At 41.6% G+C, this 20,290-nt stretch overlaps 1 protein-coding gene across 7 annotated transcripts in view; it reads right to left on the bottom strand.

Annotated features, from left to right (window-relative positions):
• The window catches only part of LOC127531852 (uncharacterized), a 33,869-nt gene that overhangs the window by 11,368 nt on the left and 2,211 nt on the right, over positions 1–20,290 (bottom strand). The window contains exons 1-6 of one of the 7 annotated variants that reach the window (XM_051942057.1): positions 9,810–9,991; positions 8,595–9,002; positions 8,097–8,270; positions 6,439–6,846; positions 3,291–3,719; positions 623–1,051 (exon numbers count right to left, since the gene is read on the bottom strand). In XM_051942057.1, coding sequence (XP_051798017.1) covers positions 623–1,051; positions 3,291–3,719; positions 6,439–6,846; positions 8,097–8,263 — 1,433 coding nt within the window. In that variant the 5' untranslated portion in view covers positions 8,264–8,270; positions 8,595–9,002; positions 9,810–9,991. Of the gene's footprint in view, positions 1–622; positions 1,052–3,290; positions 3,720–6,438; positions 6,847–8,096; positions 8,271–8,594; positions 9,003–9,809; positions 9,992–10,389; positions 10,798–14,443; positions 14,585–16,259; positions 16,442–16,839; positions 17,248–20,290 lie in introns of those variants that run through there. The other 6 variants (XM_051942059.1, XM_051942060.1, XM_051942061.1 and 3 more) reach the window with 6 other exon arrangements.

The following is a 20,290-nucleotide window of genomic DNA, read 5'->3' as shown; positions in this document are numbered from 1 at the left end:
TCTTTTCCAATATTCCAGATTCTGAATCAATGACATGAAGAGAAATAAAACTGAACATTTCTGGAAGCCTCAGATTTCACTGAGTGAAAAAATTCTGCTGAAAGATGGTCAACAGGACATTTTTAAACAACTTTGATCGCAGAAGATATTTGATACAGAAACCGAAAATTTCACACAATCCGTTTTACAAATTTATATTCATAATAATTTGTTTTATGTAAACGGAGATATTTAATCAGAAGACCTCTGATGATCAGAGATGGAAGAACCCTCTAGAAACTGATATAAATGACTTCACTTTATATCCTGTTGGCTTGTTTCATCTATAATACAGACAGTTTCATAAACTGATCATACATGTAGAGAAATCTGAGACTCAAAGACAAAAAGTAACTAAAACACTAAATAAATACAGTGGTGGAAAGAGAACAATGTTTCCCTCTGAAATGAGCAGAGATGAAATAGAACTGAAATATGACCCCATGTGGATAAAGTCAGAATGTAGAAATATAAAAGTGATGACAAAGAAATATGACTGAAATGTTTCAATCAGTACAATGACATCAGAATTCATGGATTTCTCCTTGTATAGACTGAATGGTGTAAAGTAGAATTCATTTACCTGAGCTGTGAGATATAAGGCAGACACTGCAGGAAACTCCTCACTTCACTCTCTTCATGTGACCAGCCTGTCAGATACACTGGTTTCTTCTCTGATTGGAGTTTCAGCACTTCCAGGAGGATGGAGGTCTTTCTCTCTGAGAGGTTTATGAACCAGACTACAGAAGCTGACTGGAAAACTGACTGTAATGATGGAAGGACTCTCAGACCTGTTTTAGTCTCATAGTCCTTCACATGGGAGAACAGATCCAGCAGGAAATCACTCTGAGATTTTCCATCCATGTAATATGAAGGAAATCCTTTATATCTGCACACTGATGATAACTGCTTCAGTATCTTCTCTCCTGTCTGCTGTTCTCTCTCTGCTGCTGCACAGAACAGATTCACAAACATCCTGGTTGTTTCATCAAGAGATAACTTCTTCTGAACTCTGTAAAATGAAGAGAAAAACATGTTTTAATGATTTCATCTCTGTCATAGAAATACAACTCCACATGAGGAATGATTCCTGTTTCATCAGTGCAGTAACAGATGCTTTACAGGTTACAGATTTCATCTTCAAACTCCTGATATATTCACAAACCCAATAACTTCACATGTCAGAGTTTTTCATTGTCTGTGTTGTGTTTCTGTTCTGATAAATCAAATCTTTTCTGAGATAAATGCTTTAATTTAATAATGGACCATCGATCCATTTTCAGCAGGTTTTTTTCTGCATAATGAAATTTCAGGTTGTTTAAACAACAATATCCCAGAAACTATTCAAGATAAAAACCTGAACATTTCTCTCCTTTTCTCATCATGTCAATAATTCAGAATTGATAAGATTGGACAAGTAGATCTAATAGTCTCTGATTACAAGTGACACAAAACATTTAAAAAATTGAAGCCATCATGAAAAGTTCCATCTCTGAACTCACATTAACAAATAAAATATTGATGCAAAACTCAACCAGTGATATTTTCTGAACCACATGTAGCTGAATGTCACAATAATACACACAGAACACCAAGAATACTTTGAATATAAAATACTTGGTCACAGAAATGGAAAGAAATGTATTTCCATTGAACTTTCAGAACTGAGCAGCTTTGACAACTTGAAACACAAAAACTGAAACAATAGTAAATAATCTGATCCAAGTCAAACAGAGTTCTGCAGTTTATAAACTCTTCTCCAAATATAACACAGAAAATATATGTATATATTTAATAAGGGCATATTTGTCATCTTCAGACCCACTTTGCAGACATAAATGTAGCTTTGGAGGAGACTTGTCATGTAGTTTGCTGTCATTTCTTTAGGAATTATCACTGCATCAGATTATGAGGATGACAGCAGCAGAATAGAACCAAATCCACTCATCTGTTGGATAGTGGGATGTTTGTAGTGGGACATTTTCATACCTGGACATATATTTAATGCTAATCTCATCCACTAATGTGACCAACACTTCACTGCTAAATTTATCATCATGAAGGAAAGTGTTTGATAGGAACAAAATGGATCCTCTGCTTTGTGTTCCACTGAGAATAAACTTCAAGACCAAAGTCACAGCTGGACTCTGACAAAGTTCAAGTGTGACAACATGAATATTTAGAGTGACTGATGAAGAGTTTACCTTCAAGCATCTCTGCAATAAGTAGGAGGACAATACACTGAGTTGAGTTTGTGGAGACTGAAAATGATGTCAGATGCTTTTATTCAAAAAGAATTGATCTTATTTATTTATAAAGAAGCATTTTGAAACTCCACAACTCTGTTCTACTTGGATCATTTTTGTTTTTGAGGTAAAAATTGTCACATCTGCTCCATCAGTGATGAAAGATAAAAGAAAATAACTTGGTGTTCATTTTTGTGATCAAGTATTTCAAATTAAAAGTATTCTGTGTTTAGTTTTGTATTATTGTGACATTCAGCTACATGTGGTTCAGAAAATATGAGTTGACTTCTGCATTATCAGAATTTAAGCTCAAAGATGAAACGTTTCATGATGACTAAGTTTTTTCATATTTCAACTCACTCAAAATGAGAAACTATTTCATTACTTTTCCAATATTCCAGATTCTGAATCAATGACATGAAGAGAAATAAAACTGAACATTTCTGGAAGCCTCAAATTTCACTGAGTGAAAAAATTCTGCTGAAAGATGGTCAACAGGACATTTTTAAACAACTTTGATCACAGAAGATATTTGATATATAAACCTAAAATTTCACACAATCCATTTTACAAATTTATATTCAATAATAATTTGTTTTATCTAAACGGAGATATTTAATCAGAAGACCTCTGATAATTTGAGATGGAAGAACCCTCTGGAAACTGATATAAATGACTTCACTTTATATCCTGTTGGCTTGTTTCATCTATAATACAGCCAGTTTAATGAACGATCATACATGTAGAGAAATCTCAGACTCAAAGACAAAAAGTAACTAAAACACTAAATAAATACAGTGGTGGAAAGAGAACAATGTTTCCCTCTGAAATGAGCAGAGATGAAATAGAACTGAAATATGACCCCATGTGGATAAAGTCAGAATGTAGAAATATAAAAGTGATGACAAAGAAATATGACTGAAATGTTTCAATCAGTACAATGACATCAGAATTCATGGATTTCTCCTTGTATAGACTGAATGGTGTAAAGTAGAATTCATTTACCTGAGCTGTGAGATATAAGGCAGACACTGCAGGAAACTCCTCACTTCACTCTCTTCATGTGACCAGCCTGTCAGATACACTGGTTTCTTCTCTGATTGGAGTTTCAGCACTTCCAGGAGGATGGAGGTCTTTCTCTCTGAGAGGTTTATGAACCAGTCTGCACGAGCTGACTGCAAAACTGACTGTAATGATGGAAGGACTCTCAGACCTGTTTTAGTCTCATAGTCCTTCACAAGGGAGAACAGATCCAGCAGGAAATCACTCTGAGATTTTCCATCCATGTAAAATGAAGGAAATCCTTCATATCTGCACACTGATGATAACTGCTTCAGTATCTTCTCTCCTGTCTGCTGTTCTCTCTCTGCTGCTGCACAGAACAGATTCACAAACATCCTGGTTGTTTCATCAAGAGGTAACTTCTTCTGAACTCTGTAAAATGAAGAGAAAAACATGTTTTAATGATTTCATCTCAGTCATAGAAATACAACTCCACATGAGGAATGATTCCTGTTTCATCAGTGCAGTAACAGATGCTTTACAGGTTACAGATTTCATCTTCAAACTCTTGAAATATTCACAAACCCAATACCACCTTAAATGTCACAGTTTTTTCATTTCCTGTCTTGTGTTTCTGTTTTTCCATAAAGAGGTATTAACATGACTGAATAGTTGTCACTGAGCTGCAGCTCTTTTTATCCACATCTTTTCATTCTTCTCATACAGGTACCAGACTGTCACATGTTTCCAAAGTGTTGCAGGAAATATTTCTACATCAACAGATAAACTCACATTCTTCTCTCTGCTTCATTGCTTCAGTCAGTCACTGACCTTCATTAAGTTCTATCAACTCTTTCATATTCATGATCAGTTGACTAATAACATGAGAAATAATGGACATGAAAAATAACACACCGTCTTAATAACTCAATCTACAGTTAATTTAAATCAGCAATTTATCATGAATCATGACATAAAATGTCGAAATCAAATAAAAAATGTGGGATCATTCCATACCAAATCATCCATTTTTTTTTTACATTTTTGCTCCAATATCTCTAATTTGACACAAGTTTTTTTAAAGCATAAAATATGGAAGTTTGAAAGATTGTCGGTGATCCATCTTTCCTGAGAAAAAAGCTTTAGTTTAATGATGGACCGTCGATCCAGTTTCTGCAGGTTCTTCTGCACACTGAAAATTCAGGCTGTTTGGACAACAATATCTCAGGAATTATTAAAGTTAAAAACCTGAAATTTTTACTGTTTTCTTCATGTCATTAAGTCAGGATTGTTCATATTGAAAAAGTATTTTTAAAAAACTGTCTCTGATGGTGGGTGAGCAGACATATGAAAAAGGAAAAATTGAAGCCATCATGAAAAGTTCCATCTCTGAACTCACATTAACAAATAAAATATTGATGCAAAACTCAACCAGTGATATTTTCTGAACCACATGTAGCTGGATGTCACAATAATACACACAGAACACCAAGAATACTTTGAATATAAAATACTTGGTCACAAAAATGGAAAGAAATGTATTTCCATTGAACTTTCAGAACTGAGCAGCTTTGACAACTTGAAACACAAAAACTGAAACATTAGTAAATAATCTGATCCAAGTCAAACAGAGTTCTGCAGTTTATAAACTCTTCTCCAAATATAACACAGAAAATATATGTATATATTTAATAATTGCATATTTGTCATCTTCAGACCCACTTTGCAGACATAAATGTAGCTTTGGAGGAGACTTGTCATGTAGTTTGGTGTCATTTCTTTGGGAATTGTCACTGCATCAGATTATGAGGATGACAGCAGCAGAATAGAACCAAATCCACTCATCTGTTGGATAGTGGGATGTTTCTAGTGGGACATTTTCATACCTGGACATATATTTAATGCTAATCTCATCCACTAATGTGACCAACACTTCACTGCTAAATTTATCATCATGAAGGAAAGTGTTTGATAGGAATAAAATGGATCCTCTGCTTTGTGTTCCACTGAGAATAAACTTCAAGACCAAAGTCACAGCTGGACTCTGACAAAGTTCAAGTGTGACAACATGAATATTTAGAGTGACTGATGAAGAGTTTACCTTCAAGCATCTCTGCAATAAGTAGGAGGACAATACACTGAGTTGAGTTTGTGGAGACTGAAAATGATGTCAGATGCTTTTATTCAAAAAGAATTGATCTTATTTATTTATAAAGAAGCATTTTGAAACTCCACAACTCTGTTCTACTTGGATCATTTTTGTTTTTGTGGTAAAAATTGTCACATCTGCTCTATCAGTGATGAAAGATAAAAGAAAAAAACTTGGTGTTCATTTTTGTGATCAAGTATGTCAAATTAAAAGTATTCTGTGTTTAGTTTTGTATTATTGTGACATTCAGCTACATGTGGTTCAGAAAATATGAGTTGACTTCTGCATTATCAGAATTTAAGCTCAAAGATGAAACATTTCATGATGACTTTAACTTTATTCATATTTCAACTCACTCAAAATGAGAAACTATTTCATTACTTTTCCAATATTCCAGATTCTGAATCAATGACATGACAAGAAATAAAACTGAACATTTCTGGAAGCCTCAAATTTCACTGAGTGAAAAAATTCTGCTGAAAGATGGTCAACAGGACATTTTTAAACAACTTTGATCGCAGAAGATATTTGATACATAAACCTAAAATTTCACACATTCCATTTTACAAATTTAAATTCAATAATAATTTGTTTTATCTAAATGGAGATATTTAATCAGAAGACCTCTGATGATTTGAGATGGAAGAACCCTCTAGAAACTGATATAAATGACTTCACTTTATATCCTGTTGGCTTGTTTCATCTATAATACAGCCAGTTTCATAAACTGATCATACATGTAGAGAAATCTCAGACTCAAAGACAAAAAGTAACTGAAACACTAAATAAATACAGTGGTGGAAAGAGAACAATGTTTCCCTCTGAAATGAGCAGAGATGAAATAGAACTGAAATATGACCCCATGTGGATAAAGTCAGAATGTAGAAATATAAAAGTGATGACAAAGAAATATGACTGAAATGTTTCAATCAGTACAATGACATTAGAATTCATGGATTTCTCCTTGTATAGACTGAATGGTGTAAAGTAGAATTCATTTACCTGAGCTGTGAGATATAAGGCAGACACTGCAGGAAACTCCTCACTTCACTCTCTTCATGTGACCAGCCTGTCAGACACACTGGTTTCTTCTCTGATTGGAGTTTCAGCACTTCCAGGAGGATGGAGGTTTTTCTCTCTGAGAGGTTTATGGACCAGACTGCAGGACCAGACTGGAAAACTGACTGTAATGATGGAAGGACTCTCAGACCTGTTTCAGCCACATAAGAGTACAGGTCCAGCAGGAAATCACACCATTGTTGTTTTAGAGGGAATGTTTTGTATCTGCACACTGATGATAACAGCTCCAGTATCTTCTCTCCTGTCTGCTGTTCTCTCTCTGCTGCTGCACAGAACAGATTCCCGAAGAACCTGATTTCCTCAGAAGGTTCTGATAACTGTGGCACGAAACTGAAATTACAAAGATTAAAAAAATATACCCATTTAATCAAAGTGAAATTTTCTGTATACTGTAGCATGAAGTTAACTTTTATACTTAAAAAGGAGAAACACTTGATTTAGACAAGGACTTTACATGAATGCAGAAGTTATATACACTGCTCAAAAAAAATTAAAGGAACACTTATTAATCTAAGTATTGCATCAAGTCAGTGAAACATGTGGGATACTGATTTGGTCAAGTAAGTAACAGGAGGTTTTTAGTCAGTTTCAGCTGCTTTGGTGTTCATAAAATTAACAACAGGTGCACTAGAGGGGTAACAATGAGACAACCCCCAAAACAGAAATGAGTTTACAGGTGAAGGCCACTGACGTATTTTTCCTTCCCAATATTGTCTGACTGTTTTTCACTAGTTTTGCATTTGGCTAGGGTAAGTGTCACTTCTGGTAGCATGAGGCGATACCTGGACCCTACAGAGGTTGCACAGGCAGTCCAACTCCTCCACGATGGCACATCAGTGTGTGCCATTGCCAGAAGGTTTGCTGTGTCTCCCAGCACATTCTCAACAGCATGGAGGAGATTCCAGGAGACAGGCAGTTAGTCTAAGAGAGCTGGACAGGACTGTAGAAGGTCCTCAACCCATCAGCAGGACAGGTATCTGCTCCTTTGTGCAAGGAGGAACAGGATGAGCACTGCAATAGCTCTAAATGACATCCAGCAGACCACTGGTGTGAATGTCTCTGACCAAACAATCAGAAAGAGATGCAATGAGAGTGGTCGGAGGGCCAAGCATCCTCCAGTGGGCCCTGTGCTCATTGATCGGCACCGTGGAGCTCGGCTGGCATTTGCCATAGAACGCAGGAATTGGCAGGTCCACCGCTGGTGCCCTGTGCTTTTCACAGATGAGAGCAGGTTCACCCTGAGCACATGTGACAGACATGAAAGGGTCTGGAGAAGCCGTGGAGAATGTTATGCTGCCTGTAACATTGTTCAGCATGACCAGTTTGGTGGCGGGTCAGTGATGGTGTGGGGAGGCATATCCATGGAAGGATGCACAGACCTCTACAGACTGAACAATAGCATTCTGACTGCCATTAGCTATCAGGATGAAATCCTTTGACCCATTGTCAGACCCTACATTGGTGCAGTGGTCCTGGATTCCTTCTGGTGCATTACAATGCCCAGTCTTATGTGGTAAGAGAACTCATGCAGTTCCTGGAGGATGAAGGAACTGATACCATTAGCTGGCCCCCATGCTCACCTGACCTGAATCCAATAGAACACCTTTGGAACATTATGTTTTGTTCCATCAGACACCACCAGGTTGCTCCTCAGACTGTCCAGGAGCTCAGTGATGCCCTGGTCCAGTTCTGGGAGGAGATATCCCAGGACACCATCCATCGTCTCATTCAGAGCTTGTCCCGCCATCGTCAGGCTGCATACAAGCACATGGAGGCCATACAAACTACTCAATATCATTTTGAGTTGCTGCCAAGGAATTTCAGAAAGATGGACTAGCCTGCCACATCAGTTTTTTCACTTTGATTTTGGGGTGTCTTGAATTTAGCCCTCCTGGGGGGTTGATAATTTTCACTCCCATCAAACAATGTGGCATCTTTTCATTCCTAACACATTATCCAGTCCATATCAATGAAAATATCCAGTTTGTTTTTCCCCACATTGAAATAATGATGTGTTTTCAAAGTGTTCCTTTAATTTTTTTGAGCAGTGTATAAATAAAAAAACAATAATAATTTACCTGAGCTGTGAGATATAAGGCAGACACTGCAGGAAACTCCTCACTTCACTCTCTTCATGTGAGCAGCCTGTCAGAATGACTTGTTTCTTCTCTGATTGGAGTTTCAGCACTTCCAGAATGATGGAGGTCTTTCTCTCTGAGAGGTCTATGAACCAGACTGCAGGAGTTGACTGGAAAACTGACTGGAATGATGGAAATACAATTGTTCGTGTTTTAATTCCGTAAGTGTACAGGTCCAGTACGAAATCACACCACAGCTCCTTAAATGGGGAAGTTTTGTATCTGCACACTGATGATAACAGCTCCAGTATCTTCTCTCCTGTCTGCTGTTCTCTCTCTGCTGCTGCACAGAACAGATTCCCGAAGAACCTGATTTCCTCGGAAGGTTCTGATAACTGTGGCACGAAACTGAAATTATAAGGATTAAAAATGTTGAATCTACACATTTAATCAAAATGAAATTTTCTTTAAATTCTCGCATCAAATTTCCTTTGATACTTAAATGTCAAAGGAGAAACACTTGAATTAGATAAGACAGCTTCTAGTGAACACGGAACTCATGAAAACAACAATAATTTACCTGAGCTGTGAGATATAAGGCAGACACTGCAGGAAACTCCTCACTTCACTCTCTTCATGTGACCAGCCTGTCAGCTCCACTTGTTTTTTCTCTGATTGGAGTTTCAGCACTTCCAGGAGGATGGATGTCTTTCTCTCTGAGAGATCTATGAACCAGACTGCAGGAGTTGACTGGAAAACCGACTGTAATGATGGAAGGACTCGCGAACCTGTTTTAGTCTCATAAGAGTACAGGTCCAGGAGGAAATCACACCATATCTCAGGAAGAGGGAATGCTTTGTATGTGCACACTGATGATAACAGCTCCAGCATCTTCTCTCCTGTCTCCTGTTCTCTCTCTACTGCTGCACACAACAGATTCCTGAAGAACATGGTTTCTTCTGAAGGTTCTGATAACTGCGGCATGACACTGAAATTATAATAATTACAAAACACATGACATGTTAATTTGATCAAATACAAGAAAAACTTCTCAACTCTCATATGAAATTGTTGCCGCTATTTCATCCTCCACGCAGAATCAGCCAGCATAAATTCTCATGAAAATATCACAGGAATATTCAAAACAGTTTTATAAGAGAAATTTATTAATTTCTTATTGCATGAAGTAGATTGTGTAAAGTAGAATTCATTTACCTGAGCTGTGAGATATAAGGCAGACACTGCAGGAAACTCCTCACTTCACTCTCTTCATGTGAGCAGCCTGTCAGAATGACTTCTTTCTTCTCTGATTGGAGTTTCAGCGCTTCCAGAATGATGGAGGTCTTTCTCTCTGAGAGGTCTATGAACCAGACTGCAGGAGTTGACTGGAAAACTGACTGGAATGATGGAAATATAATTGTTCGTGTTTTAATTCCGTAAGTGCACAGGTCCAGTACGAAATCACACCACAGCTCCTTAAATGGGGAAGTTTTGTATCTGCACACTGATGATAACAGCTCCGATATCTTCTCTCCTGTCTGCTGTTCTCTCTCTGCTGCTGCACAGAACAGATTCCCCAAGAACCTGATTTCCTCAGAAGGTTCTGATAACTGTGGCATGAAACTGAAATTATAAGGATTAAAATTGTTGAATCTACACATTTAATCAAAATGAAATTTTCTTTAAACTGTAACATCAAATTTCCTTTAATACATAAATGTCAAAGGAGAAACACTTGAATTAGATAAGACAGCTTCCAGTGAACACGGAAATCATGGAAACAATAATAATTTACCTGAGCTGTGAGATATAAGGCAGACACTGCAGGAAACTCCTCACTTCACTCTCTTCATGTGACCAGCCTGTCAGCTTCACTTGTTTCTTCTCTGATTGGAGTTTCAGCACTTCCAGGAGGATGGAGGTCTTTCTCTCTGAGAGGTTTATGGACCAGACTGCAGGAGTTGACTGGAAAACTGACTGTAATGATGGAGGAGGACCTAAGCCCATTTTAGTCTTATAAGAGTACAGGTCCAGCAGGAAATCACACCATTTCTGGTTGAGAGGGAATGTTTCAAAAGTGCACAGAGATGGAAGCAGGTCCAGTATCTTTCCTCCTGTCTGCTGGTCTGTTTCCGCTGCTGCACAGAACAGATTCCCCAAGAATCTGGTTTCTTCTGAAGGTCTTGATAGCTGAGGCTGGTAACTGAAATCATAACAAGTGGCACAGTAGTTATGCATATTTTTGATCAAAAAGAAATTAACGCTAACTTGCCAACTTAGTTTCAGGAGCACGGCCATGCACCTCAACCACATGCCTAATTACCTGACAGGCAAGACACCTCTGCCTCCACAATCCAACCACAACAGCAGACTGAGTAGTAAAGCACCTCAGTACAAGATCCATGCCCAATTTACCACTCTCCAGAATCAACCAAATGCGAGTTCATACTTGCTCCCCCAATATCCCTCCTTCATCTCATTCATCCAACCAGTGGCTCATTGTCATCCTTGCTCTAACCCTTTATCATTTGTCATCCCTCCAGCATTGTTCCATTATCCCTCTTCCCCATCTTCCCTTTCCTCCTCCATCCCTTCATCATTTTCTTCAACCCTCCACTATTTCTTCATCATTCCTCCCTCATGGCCATCATTCATCACTCCTTAATCTCTGCCATCCCTTCCCCACCATCCGTCCATCATCCCATGCCATTCCTCTGGCATCTCGTCGTCATTTCTCCAACCCTTGTCATCTCTTCATCTCTCTGCCTTTCTTTGTCATCCTTCCTCCATCTCCTTATCCTTCTCATCTCTTCGTCATCCCTCCTCTATCCTGAGACCGTATCTTTGTCATCTCTTGAGTCTTCTTCCACCATCTTCTTATTCCTCCTCCATCACTATCATCCCCTCTCCATCAATCCTCCTCAATCCTTTTCATTCCTTCTTCAGTCCTCATTATCTCCTTCAACCCTCCAACATCTTTTCATCGTTGCTCCTCTATTTTTTGATCATCTTCTTTAAAGCCCCACCATCACTCATCATCCCTCCCTCATCTTCATCACCCCACCTTATCTCCATCATCTCTTCCTTTTCTGTAACATCCTTCCCTCAGCTTCATCATCCCTCCTCTTTACATCCTATCATTCTTATTTCATGCCCATCATCCCTCCCTCATCTCAATGGCTGGAATGTCTCTGTAAAGCAAAAATAAAAGCAAAGGCGGACCATAAGAAGTGCATAGAGTCTCACCTGTCCAGCAACAACACACGTGCGGTGTGGCAGGGCATTTATGACATCATAAACTCCAGGGGCGGCACTACGACAACAGAAGACCTGAGTGCATCACTGGCTGAGGAGCTAAACAGCTTTTTTGCTTGCTTTGAATCATCACAACAGCAACACTCAGCAGCCCCTGACCTACCTCCACCCCCACCCAGTTCCTGCACCACTATACTCACTGTCAGCGAGCATGAAGTCAGACGGGTGCTCCTGGCAGTGAACCCTAAGAAGGCTGCTGGCCCTGATGGTGTTCCTGGTAAAGTGCTCAAGGTGTGTGCCCTCCAGCTCACCCACATCTTCACCAGAATCTTCAACCTCTCCCTGGCCCAGGCAGTCATTCCGCCCTGTTTGAAAACCGCCACAATCATCCCAGTACCTAAGAAGTCTCCCACCACGAGCCCAAACGATTATCATCCTGTGGCCCTCACTCTGATAATCATGAAGTGCTTCGAGAGACTGGTCCTCCAGCACATCAAGGACCATCTCCCCCCAGACTTCGACACCTACCAGTTTGCATATCGTGCAAACAGATCCACTGAGGATGCCATCGCTGTAGCTCTACACTCCGCGCTGTCACATCTGGAGCAGCAGCAGAGCTATGTCCGAATGCTCTTCGTGGATTTCAGCTCTGCCTTCAATACAATCATTCCGGACATTCTCATCACCAAAATGGACACTCTCGGCCTCCCCCCTCTCACATGTGCCTGGATAAAGGACTTCCTCACCAACCGGCCCCAGGCTGTGAGACTCGGCCCCCACCTGTCCTCCACGCAGACACTGAGCACCGGCTCCCCACAAGGCTGTGTGCTGAGCCCCCTCCTGTACTGCCTCTACACCCATGACTGTCGTCCGGCCCACAACAGCAACCTCATCGTGAAGTTTGCTGATGACACAATAGTTGTCGGACTCATCTCAGGAGAAGACGAGACAGCCTACAGAGGGGAGGTCCTGAAGTTGGCAGCTTGGTGTTCAGAAAACAACCTTGCTCTGAACACCAAGAAAACAAAGGAGATCATTGTCAACTTTAGGAAGCTCGGCACCGACCTAGCTCCCCTCTACATCAACGGTGAGCGTGTGGAGAGGGTCCACACCTTCCGGTTCCTGGGCGTCCTCATCTCCTCCGACATCTCCTGGACGGACAACACCACGGCCATCATTAAGAAGGCGCAGCAGCGGCTACATCTCCTGAGGGTTCTCAAGAAACAACTTGGACCCCACCCTGCTGACGACCTTCTATCGCTCGTCCATTGAGAGCCTGCTGACTTACTGCATCACAGTGTGGTACGGCAGCTGCACCATGGCAGACAGGAAGGGGCTTCAGAGGATTGTTAAGACAGCACAGAAAATCATCGGCTGCCCCCTCCCCTCCCTGATGGACATTTACACCTCCCGCTGCCTTAAAAGGGCAGGAAACATCATCAAGGACAACTTCCACCCTGGTTCCGATCTGTTTGTCCTGTTGCCCTCAGGAAGCCGCTACAGGTGCATAAGAACCAAAACAAACAGACTCAAAAACAGTTTCTTTCCAAAAGCCATCACCACTCTGAATTCAAACATGCACTGACAATCCAACCCCCCCCCCCCCCCCCCCCCCCCCAAGACTACCTCAAAACCGTCTACTGTGCAATACGGACTATTCTAATGTGCAATATCACACTGACCATGCACTTTTTATTCTTTTTAACTGTTTTAACTTATCCTTTTTTGTGATTTTTATTACATGTATCTTGCACTGATGGAGATGCTCGAAATCTCATTGTACTTGTGTATAGTGACAATAAAAGGCATTCTATTCTATTCTATTTTTTTACCATCTCTTCATCCCTTCTTGTTCCTTCCTCCATCCCTCCATTGTCTTCTCACCATCTCTCCTCCATCTCCCATCATCTCTCCTTCATCCCTCCTCAAGTCCTCCTTTATTATCATCCCTTCATCATCCCTCCATCAGAAGAATGTTCTAGGCCTTTTGACCTTCAGTCCACTTCCATCTTGATGAACTATAAGCAATCAAAATAGCGACAACTCTCTGGGGATCTCAACAAGAAGTTCATACTTATCTGCTATTCTGGGAGCAATATCCACAACATCCAGGACAGGCAACTCAACCAAAAAATTCAAGCTCTTGGCCACTGGCCATCTCTGACATGTTGTTCATACACCTGCAACAATGCCAATGACCTTGGTCAAGTCCACCTTCAACTGAATGTCATGATCACAAACTTGGGAAGGTCCATTGCAGTCTTTAGTGAAGAGTGTCACCCGAGACGGAACCTCCACATTCAGCTGCCTTTCACTCAAGCTTTGAACATCATGGTATCCCAGATCAGCCAACCAGCCAACCAGAAAACATTCACATCCATCCTCATCCTTACATCCTATAGTCTTCCACATCATCCAACACTACCGTTCCTCACTAAAGCTACCAACTCGCTTTGTTGTGGCATGGTCCTTGCTAGTGCATTAAACCTTATTTATACATGTCAGTATGAAATTTGCTACATTTCAATCTGTATGTGGAAACACTCAAATGAGATAGCAGAAATCAGAAATCGTTAAAGAGATAATCCATTCACCTGAGCTGTGAGATATAAGGCAGACACTGCAGGAAACTCCTCATTTCACTCTCTTCATGTGACCAGCCTGTCAGCTCCACTGGTTTCTTCTCTGATTGGAGTTTCAGCACTTCCAGGAGGATGGAGGTCTTTCTCTCTGAGAGGTCCATGGACCAGACTGCAGGACCAGACTGGAAAACTGACTGTAATGATGGAAGGACTCTGAAACCTGTTTCAGTCACATACGAGTACAGGTCCAGGAGGAAATCACACCATTTCTGTTTGAGAGGGAATGTTTTGTATGTGCAGACTGATGATAACAGCTCCAGTATCTTCTCTCGTTTCTGCTGCTTCCTCTCTGCAGCTGCTGCACAGAACAGCATCTCCAAGAATCTGGGTTCTTCTTGAGGTTCTGGTAACTGAGGCACGAAACTGAAATCATGTAATTAAAATACTGTTATTTTCCATTAAAAAGAATTGAATCTTTTCTATAATTTCTGGTATGAAATTTGTTATATTTTAATCTCTACTAAGAACCTCTCAAACAGGGCAGAAAAAACATAAATCATGAAAAACATTATGACTCATTCACCTGAGCTGTGAGATATAAGGCAGACACTGCAGGAAACTCCTCACTTCACTCTCTTCATGTGACCAGCCTGTCAGCTCCACTGGTTTCTTCTCTGATTGGAGTTTCAGCACTTCCAGGAGGATGGAGGTCTTTCTCTCTGAGAGGTCTATGGACCAGACTGCAGGAGTTGACTGGAAAACTGACTGTAATGATGGAAGGACTCTTGAACTTGTTTTAGCCTCATAAGAGTACAGGTCCAGGAGGAAATCACACCATTTTTGTTTTAGAGAAAATGTTTTGTATGTGCACACTGATAACAGCTCCAGTATCTTCTCTCCTGTTTGCTCTTCTCTCTCTGCTGCTGCACAGAACAGATTCCCCAAGAACCTGATTTCTTCTGAAGTTTCTGATAACAGTGGCACAACACTAAAAGCATAAAGAAAAAAAAGAATATTTTGTAACCCTTTGATGCACAGAATGGGTCAGGAGATACCCATTTTTCATTGGATTTAGGTCATTTTTGACCCATGTTGTGCATCAAAGAATCAATCAAAAGGACAAACCCCAAGACAAACTGAAAAGAGAAAGGCAGTTTCTTGTGAAAATAGAAATCATGAAAAAGATCATTTACCTGAGCTGTGAGATATAAGGCAGACACTGCAGGAAACTCCTCACTTCACTCTCTTCATGTGACCAGCCTGTCAGCTCCACTTGTTTTTTCTCTGATTGGAGTTTCAGCACTTCCAGGAGGATGGATGTCTTTCTCTCTGAGAGATCTATGAACCAGACTGCAGGAGTTGACTGGAAAACCGACTGTAATGATGGAAGGACTCGCGAACCTGTTTTAGTCTCATAAGAGTACAGGTCCAGGAGGAAATCACACCATATCTCAGGAAGAGGGAATGCTTTGTATGTGCACACTGATGATAACAGCTCCAGCATCTTCTCTCCTGTCTCCTGTTCTCTCTCTACTGCTGCACACAACAGATTCCTGAAGAACATGGTTTCTTCTGAAGGTTCTGATAACTGCGGCATGACACTGAAATTATAATAATTACAAAACACATGACATGTTAATTTGATCAAATACAAGAAAAACTTCTCAACTCTCATATGAAATTGTTGCCGCTATTTCATCCTCCACGCAGAATCAGCCAGCATAAATTCTCATGAAAATATCACAGGAATATTCAAAACAGTTTTATAAGAGAAATTTATTAATTTCTTATTGCATGAAGTAGATTGTGTAAAGTAGAATTCATTTACCTGAGCTGTGAGATATAAGGCAGACACTGCAGGAAACTCCTCACTTCACTCTCTTCATGTGAGCAGCCTGTCAGAATGACTTCTTTCTTCTCTGATTGGAGTTTCAGCGCTTCCAGAATGATGGAGGTCTTTCTCTCTGAGAGGTCTATGAACCAGACTGCAGGAGTTGACTGGAAAACTGACTGGAATGATGGAAATATAATTGTTCGTGTTTTAATTCCGTAAGTGCACAGGTCCAGTACGAAATCACACCACAGCTCCTTAAATGGGGAAGTTTTGTATCTGCACACTGATGATAACAGCTCCGATATCTTCTCTCCTGTCTGCTGTTCTCTCTCTGCTGCTGCACAGAACAGATTCCCCAAGAACCTGATTTCCTCAGAAGGTTCTGATAACTGTGGCATGAAACTGAAATTATAAGGATTAAAATTGTTGAATCTACACATTTAATCAAAATGAAATTTTCTTTAAACTGTAACATCAAATTTCCTTTAATACATAAATGTCAAAGGAGAAACACTTGAATTAGATAAGACAGCTTCCAGTGAACACGGAAATCATGGAAACAATAATAATTTACCTGAGCTGTGAGATATAAGGCAGACACTGCAGGAAACTCCTCACTTCACTCTCTTCATGTGACCAGCCTGTCAGCTTCACTTGTTTCTTCTCTGATTGGAGTTTCAGCACTTCCAGGAGGATGGAGGTCTTTCTCTCTGAGAGGTTTATGGACCAGACTGCAGGAGTTGACTGGAAAACTGACTGTAATGATGGAGGAGGACCTAAGCCCATTTTAGTCTTATAAGAGTACAGGTCCAGCAGGAAATCACACCATTTCTGGTTGAGAGGGAATGTTTCAAAAGTGCACAGAGATGGAAGCAGGTCCAGTATCTTTCCTCCTGTCTGCTGGTCTGTTTCCGCTGCTGCACAGAACAGATTCCCCAAGAATCTGGTTTCTTCTGAAGGTCTTGATAGCTGAGGCTGGTAACTGAAATCATAACAAGTGGCACAGTAGTTATGCATATTTTTGATCAAAAAGAAATTAACGCTAACTTGCCAACTTAGTTTCAGGAGCACGGCCATGCACCTCAACCACATGCCTAATTACCTGACAGGCAAGACACCTCTGCCTCCACAATCCAACCACAACAGCAGACTGAGTAGTAAAGCACCTCAGTACAAGATCCATGCCCAATTTACCACTCTCCAGAATCAACCAAATGCGAGTTCATACTTGCTCCCCCAATATCCCTCCTTCATCTCATTCATCCAACCAGTGGCTCATTGTCATCCTTGCTCTAACCCTTTATCATTTGTCATCCCTCCAGCATTGTTCCATTATCCCTCTTCCCCATCTTCCCTTTCCTCCTCCATCCCTTCATCATTTTCTTCAACCCTCCACTATTTCTTCATCATTCCTCCCTCATGGCCATCATTCATCACTCCTTAATCTCTGCCATCCCTTCCCCACCATCCGTCCATCATCCCATGCCATTCCTCTGGCATCTCGTCGTCATTTCTCCAACCCTTGTCATCTCTTCATCTCTCTGCCTTTCTTTGTCATCCTTCCTCCATCTCCTTATCCTTCTCATCTCTTCGTCATCCCTCCTCTATCCTGAGACCGTATCTTTGTCATCTCTTGAGTCTTCTTCCACCATCTTCTTATTCCTCCTCCATCACTATCATCCCCTCTCCATCAATCCTCCTCAATCCTTTTCATTCCTTCTTCAGTCCTCATTATCTCCTTCAACCCTCCAACATCTTTTCATCGTTGCTCCTCTATTTTTTGATCATCTTCTTTAAAGCCCCACCATCACTCATCATCCCTCCCTCATCTTCATCACCCCACCTTATCTCCATCATCTCTTCCTTTTCTGTAACATCCTTCCCTCAGCTTCATCATCCCTCCTCTTTACATCCTATCATTCTTATTTCATGCCCATCATCCCTCCCTCATCTCAATGGCTGGAATGTCTCTGTAAAGCAAAAATAAAAGCAAAGGCGGACCATAAGAAGTGCATAGAGTCTCACCTGTCCAGCAACAACACACGTGCGGTGTGGCAGGGCATTTATGACATCATAAACTCCAGGGGCGGCACTACGACAACAGAAGACCTGAGTGCATCACTGGCTGAGGAGCTAAACAGCTTTTTTGCTTGCTTTGAATCATCACAACAGCAACACTCAGCAGCCCCTGACCTACCTCCACCCCCACCCAGTTCCTGCACCACTATACTCACTGTCAGCGAGCATGAAGTCAGACGGGTGCTCCTGGCAGTGAACCCTAAGAAGGCTGCTGGCCCTGATGGTGTTCCTGGTAAAGTGCTCAAGGTGTGTGCCCTCCAGCTCACCCACATCTTCACCAGAATCTTCAACCTCTCCCTGGCCCAGGCAGTCATTCCGCCCTGTTTGAAAACCGCCACAATCATCCCAGTACCTAAGAAGTCTCCCACCACGAGCCCAAACGATTATCATCCTGTGGCCCTCACTCCGATAATCATGAAGTGCTTCGAGAGACTGGTCCTCCAGCACATCAAGGACCATCTCCCCCAGACTTCGACACCTACCAGTTTGCATATCGTGCAAACAGATCCACTGAGGATGCCATCGCTGTAGCTCTACACTCCGCGCTGTCACATCTGGAGCAGCAGCAGAGCTATGTCCGAATGCTCTTCGTGGATTTCAGCTCTGCCTTCAATACAATCATTCCGGACATTCTCATCACCAAAATGGACACTCTCGGCCTCCCCCCTCTCACATGTGCCTGGATAAAGGACTTCCTCACCAACCGGCCCCAGGCTGTGAGACTCGGCCCCCACCTGTCCTCCACGCAGACACTGAGCACCGGCTCCCCACAAGGCTGTGTGCTGAGCCCCCTCCTGTACTGCCTCTACACCCATGACTGTCGTCCGGCCCACAACAGCAACCTCATCGTGAAGTTTGCTGATGACACAATAGTTGTCGGACTCATCTCAGGAGAAGACGAGACAGCCTACAGAGGGGAGGTCCTGAAGTTGGCAGCTTGGTGTTCAGAAAACAACCTTGCTCTGAACACCAAGAAAACAAAGGAGATCATTGTCAACTTTAGGAAGCTCGGCACCGACCTAGCTCCCCTCTACATCAACGGTGAGCGTGTGGAGAGGGTCCACACCTTCCGGTTCCTGGGCGTCCTCATCTCCTCCGACATCTCCTGGACGGACAACACCACGGCCATCATTAAGAAGGCGCAGCAGCGGCTACACCTCCTGAGGGTTCTCAAGAAACAACTTGGACCCCACCCTGCTGACGACCTTCTATCGCTCGTCCATTGAGAGCCTGCTGACTTACTGCATCACAGTGTGGTACGGCAGCTGCACCATGGCAGACAGGAAGGGGCTTCAGAGGATTGTTAAGACAGCACAGAAAATCATCGGCTGCCCCCTCCCCTCCCTGATGGACATTTACACCTCCCGCTGCCTTAAAAGGGCAGGAAACATCATCAAGGACAACTTCCACCCTGGTTCCGATCTGTTTGTCCTGTTGCCCTCAGGAAGCCGCTACAGGTGCATAAGAACCAAAACAAACAGACTCAAAAACAGTTTCTTTCCAAAAGCCATCACCACTCTGAATTCAAACATGCACTGACAATCCAACCCCCCCCCCCCCCCCCCCCCCCCCAAGACTACCTCAAAACCGTCTACTGTGCAATACGGACTATTCTAATGTGCAATATCACACTGACCATGCACTTTTTATTCTTTTTAACTGTTTTAACTTATCCTTTTTTGTGATTTTTATTACATGTATCTTGCACTGATGGAGATGCTCGAAATCTCATTGTACTTGTGTATAGTGACAATAAAAGGCATTCTATTCTATTCTATTTTTTTACCATCTCTTCATCCCTTCTTGTTCCTTCCTCCATCCCTCCATTGTCTTCTCACCATCTCTCCTCCATCTCCCATCATCTCTCCTTCATCCCTCCTCAAGTCCTCCTTTATTATCATCCCTTCATCATCCCTCCATCAGAAGAATGTTCTAGGCCTTTTGAC

This window comes from Acanthochromis polyacanthus, chromosome 22 (genome assembly GCF_021347895.1).
Source record: "Acanthochromis polyacanthus isolate Apoly-LR-REF ecotype Palm Island chromosome 22, KAUST_Apoly_ChrSc, whole genome shotgun sequence".
In the NCBI taxonomy this organism is placed as follows: Eukaryota; Metazoa; Chordata; class Actinopteri; family Pomacentridae; genus Acanthochromis; species Acanthochromis polyacanthus.
The sequence above is the reverse complement of the archived record's forward strand: the minus strand, read 5'-3'. Positions and strand labels throughout refer to the sequence as shown.